The sequence below is a fragment of the Penaeus monodon genome, chromosome 3 (genome assembly GCF_015228065.2).
Source record: "Penaeus monodon isolate SGIC_2016 chromosome 3, NSTDA_Pmon_1, whole genome shotgun sequence".
Lineage (NCBI taxonomy): Eukaryota > Metazoa > Arthropoda > Malacostraca > Decapoda > Penaeidae > Penaeus > Penaeus monodon.
In genome coordinates, this window is record NC_051388.1 from 28,464,045 (window position 1) to 28,469,044 (window position 5,000).

Consider the following 5,000-nt stretch of genomic DNA (forward strand, 5'->3'; position numbering starts at 1 on the left):
TATAAATTTTTTATATATATATATATAATAATAATTTTAAATTTTTAAATTATATATATAATATATATATATATATATAATATATAAACCACATTTTATTATTTTTATTTTATACAAATATTATTATAAAAATATATATATTAAATTATATATATTTTTATATATTTTAAAATTATAAAATTTTAAAATTATTTTTAATATATATATTTAAAAACACCAAAAAAAAAAAATATATATATATTTATTATATGTATATTATATTATATTATTATTATTATTAATTATCACACACTATTATATTATTATTTTAATATATTTTTAAAATATATAATTTAATATAAAATATTATATATATATATATATATATATATTAAAATATATTTTTTTTTAAATTTTTATTATATACATATCATTAAATATACTTATATAATTTTATATTTTATTTATATTTAAATATTTTTAAAAATTTATTTTATATATATAATATAATAATAATATTTTATATATATAATATTTTTTAATAAAATATATTTATATATATAATATATTTATAAAATTACATATATTTATATATTAAATATAAAATATATTTTTTTAATACATTAAATATATTTATATATTATATAATATTTTTTTATATATCCCATTTTTTAACATAATTTAAAATTACATATATATAAAAATAAAAAACACTTTCCTTATCAATAAAAAACAAAAATTTAAAAAACTAAATTATTAATAATATTTTTAATAAATTATTCCATCTTCATTAAATAATTTTTAATAATTATTATTTATTATTTTTTTAATATAAATTTATATAACAAATATATATTTTAAAAAATTAAAATATAAAATTTTTAAATAAAACAAATAAAATATTTTTATAAATAATAATTGATTTTATAAATTATTATTTTTTTAGGTTTTTTATTTTTATATAAATTTATAAATATTATATAAAAATTTATATATTTTATAAAAATAAAATATAATAAAAATTATATATATTAAAAATATATTTATATATATATATTTTTAAAATATTAATTATATATAAAAATTTATTTTTTATTTTATATATATATATTTATATATATATATTAATTATATTTTATATATAATATATATATTTATATATAATATAAATATATATATACACACATATTATTTTTAAATACCCATATATATATATATAATTAAAAAAAAAAAAAAAAAAAAACCCCCCATTTTAATATATATACAATATTAATTTTAAATATATAATTATTATATATTATAATATATATATTATATTATAATATATTAAATATATTCCCCAAACACACAAACCCCCAAACCCTATATTTATTTTTTTATATAATTATTATAATATAATTTTATATTTTAATTATCTAATATATATTATATAAATATATTCTCATATATATAATATATAATAATAATATATTTTTAATATAAAAAATTTAAATCATATATATTTTTAATATAATTTTATAATTTAAACATATTTTAATTATAAAATTTTAAACATTTTTAATAATACTATTATATTTAATATATAAAAAATATATTTTATTATATACAATATTATATATTTTAATTACATATAAAAATTTTATACATATTTAATATTACATTAAAAATTTTAATATCATATTTTTTAATATATTTTATTTTTTAAAATATATATAATATTTTATTTATACATTTTATTTAAAAATTAATATATTTATATATATACATATAAAATATATTTATTTTATATATTAATTTAAATATTTTATATATTTTTTAAATATATCATATATTTATAATATACATATATCCTTATTTTATATTATAATATATTAATATATTATATTAATATATTTTAATATATTATTTATAACAATTTTTATATTATACATATTTTAAAAAAATTTTTTAAAAAATTAAAAAAAATAAAAATTTATTTTATTATATTTTATAATTTAATAATTATATTTAAAATTATTTTTTAATTTTTATATTAATATATTTATTATAATCCCATATTTATTTATATAAAATTTAATATATATATATATTTAAAATAAAATATATCTATATTTAAATATTTTATAATATTTTTTTTTATATATATTAAAAAATTTTAATTATTTTTAATTTTAAAATATATTAATAATAAATTTTTATATATATTTATATATTAATATATATATAAAATTAATATATATTTTTATATATATATATATATCTCGCTTCTCTCTCTTTCTATTCTGCCTATTTATAGCTATATATTCATACTCTATATATTTACTCTCCTATCTCTTTTCTATATCTATTCTAATCATAGCTGTTTTTATAGAATATCGCTATATATATCATATCTATATCATTTATATATATATATATCTCTGCTCTCTACTCTATATATGACTATAGTTCTACATCTCATATTAGCATATCTATATATCTATATGATCTATACATCGCTATACTTATTTCCTCTATAGATACCATAAATATATATCGATATATATATAATATATATAATATATCTATCTATATCGCTTCTATATCTATCTAGCTTATATCTATACTATCATGTATATATCTCTCTCTCGCTTCTCTTTATCATACATCTATATATATACTGTCTATATATATTATATATATATATCTATTTATATATATTTATATATATCTTATATATATATATCAATATCTATCTTTATATCTATCTATCTCTCTTGTTTTTTTCTCTCTCTCTCTCTCTTTTTTTCCAGTACATGTATGGATATCATTTTTAAGTTACTGAATGGCAACCAGAAGTATATCACAATAAAATGCCTTTTAATGATTAACAGGAAAAACTGCATCCTGGTATAATTCCGAAGGTAGACGTGCGCGGAGCCCATACCCGGTATGGGGAAAAATTCATGGAGAGCCCTGTAAGTTCAGGGGAGTGATAGTGGACCGGTGGAAGTCATGTTGAACAAGTGCAAGTAGAACCAATGAAGGAAGTACGGAAAACACAAATATTTGGTGTTCCTTGCCCTTCAGTGGTGCGACTTGCATAGGGGGTACCGAACCAGAGTGGTGCCACAAGGGTTCGGTCAACAAAGAGTCCAAGGAGGAGCCCGATCCGGGGTCCGTAATGGGTCAGACTGGGGTGAGGGTGGATGGGGAGTGGAAGGAGGACGTGCAAGAACATGAGGATAATGATATCTAGCAATGGCAGTGGTGGACATACAAGTCATACAAGGCATCACACCACTCCATTGGCTCATCATAGGTAACATCACTTATTTGGTGTCACTATTAGATACAGCCACTAAATTGAAGGGGCTCCTTCAATTTTTCAAACTTTTGTTCATGAAACAGATCTGCATGCTATTTGACATCTAATTTTGCACTTAGAGTACTGAATGCACCGAGCACAATTTAGTGGCTGTATCTAATAGTGACACCAAATAAGTGATGTTACCTATGATGAGCCAATGGCGTGGTGTGATGCCTTGTATGACTTGTATGTCCACCACTGCCATTGCTAGATATCATTATAATAATGTTATTGAAATACTAATTACAATAAAAATTACAAAATCAGAAAAAAGTCTGCAAATTAAGAAAAAGGATAGGACTAATGTGTGCCAACAACTGCACATTACTGGCCCCTAGCCAATTCTTAATACTGCAGTTACTAGGTTAATGGTATTAACCTAGAAAGAAAGAAAGAAAGAAAGAAAAAAAGACAATAGGTTAACGTTATCACTAAAAAGAATTCATATTTCTTTCTTTCTTTTAACATATCCCAGCAAATTGAAGTTGCCTTTTAAATCACCTTTTTATAGAGATTCTATCTATTCTACATCAACAAAGTAAAGTACTTCACAAGTACAAGTACAATCAACTCACATCAGCCACAGGTACATCCACAGTGAAGGAACCGAGATCATGCATTGTCATGGGAAAGTTGGAAATTGTATTAATGATGTTGGACCTCCCTTGAATCAGTAGTTTCTGTCTTTTGTCAGAAGCTTGAACCTTCTTTAAGTTGCGGTTCTCTGCTACATAAGCACCCGAATACCTTAAAAAAGGAAAGAGGAAATCAAGGCTTTCTCCTGAACTTCTTAGTTAATATTGCTATTCAGAAATTAATAAAATCTACATTAGAATTATGCTGCTATATACAAATGAACACAGGCATTTATAAAATTTTGTATAACAAGAATGTCAGTTCTCAAAAACTCATATGAACATAAATTTAGGACTGACTCACTCACACTCACTCAACTCACTATCTCTGGTTCTATGATACTACGGCTCAAGGACACTGATTATTATATATATATATATATATATTATATATATATATATATATATTATAATATATTTATATTATATATACATATATATATATATACATATTATATACATAATATATACAACAAAATTAATACATATATATATATATATATATACATATATACATACATATATATATACATATATACATAAAATATGATAATATACATATATATATACATATATAACATATATTATACATAAAATTAAAATTATAATATATATATAATATATGTATATATATTATGTATATATATATATATGATTTTATATATGTATATATATGTATATATAAAATATATATATATATGTATATATATATGTATATGTTTTATTTTATATATATTTTACTATATATGTTATATATATATATATATATATTATATATAAATATATATATATATAAATATATATATATATATATATATATAATATATATATAAATATAAAATATATATATATAATATATATATATAAATATATATATATATATATATATATATACATATATATGTATATATATATATATATATATATATATAATTCATATATATATATACATATATATATATAAAATTCATATATATATATATATATATATATATATAAAATATATATACATATAAAACATACATACATAAACCTGC

At 17.0% G+C, this 5,000-nt stretch overlaps 1 protein-coding gene across 1 annotated transcript in view; it reads right to left on the bottom strand.

Moving 5' to 3' along the window:
• Positions 1-3,903: 3,903 nt before the first annotated feature.
• LOC119594010 (nuclear RNA export factor 1-like) overlaps positions 3,904-5,000 on the bottom strand; it is a gene marked incomplete at its 3' end in the record, with an annotated part of 17,062 nt that continues 15,965 nt past the window's right edge. The window contains 1 exon segment of the mRNA XM_037943041.1: positions 3,904-4,075. Coding sequence (XP_037798969.1) covers positions 3,904-4,075 — 172 coding nt within the window.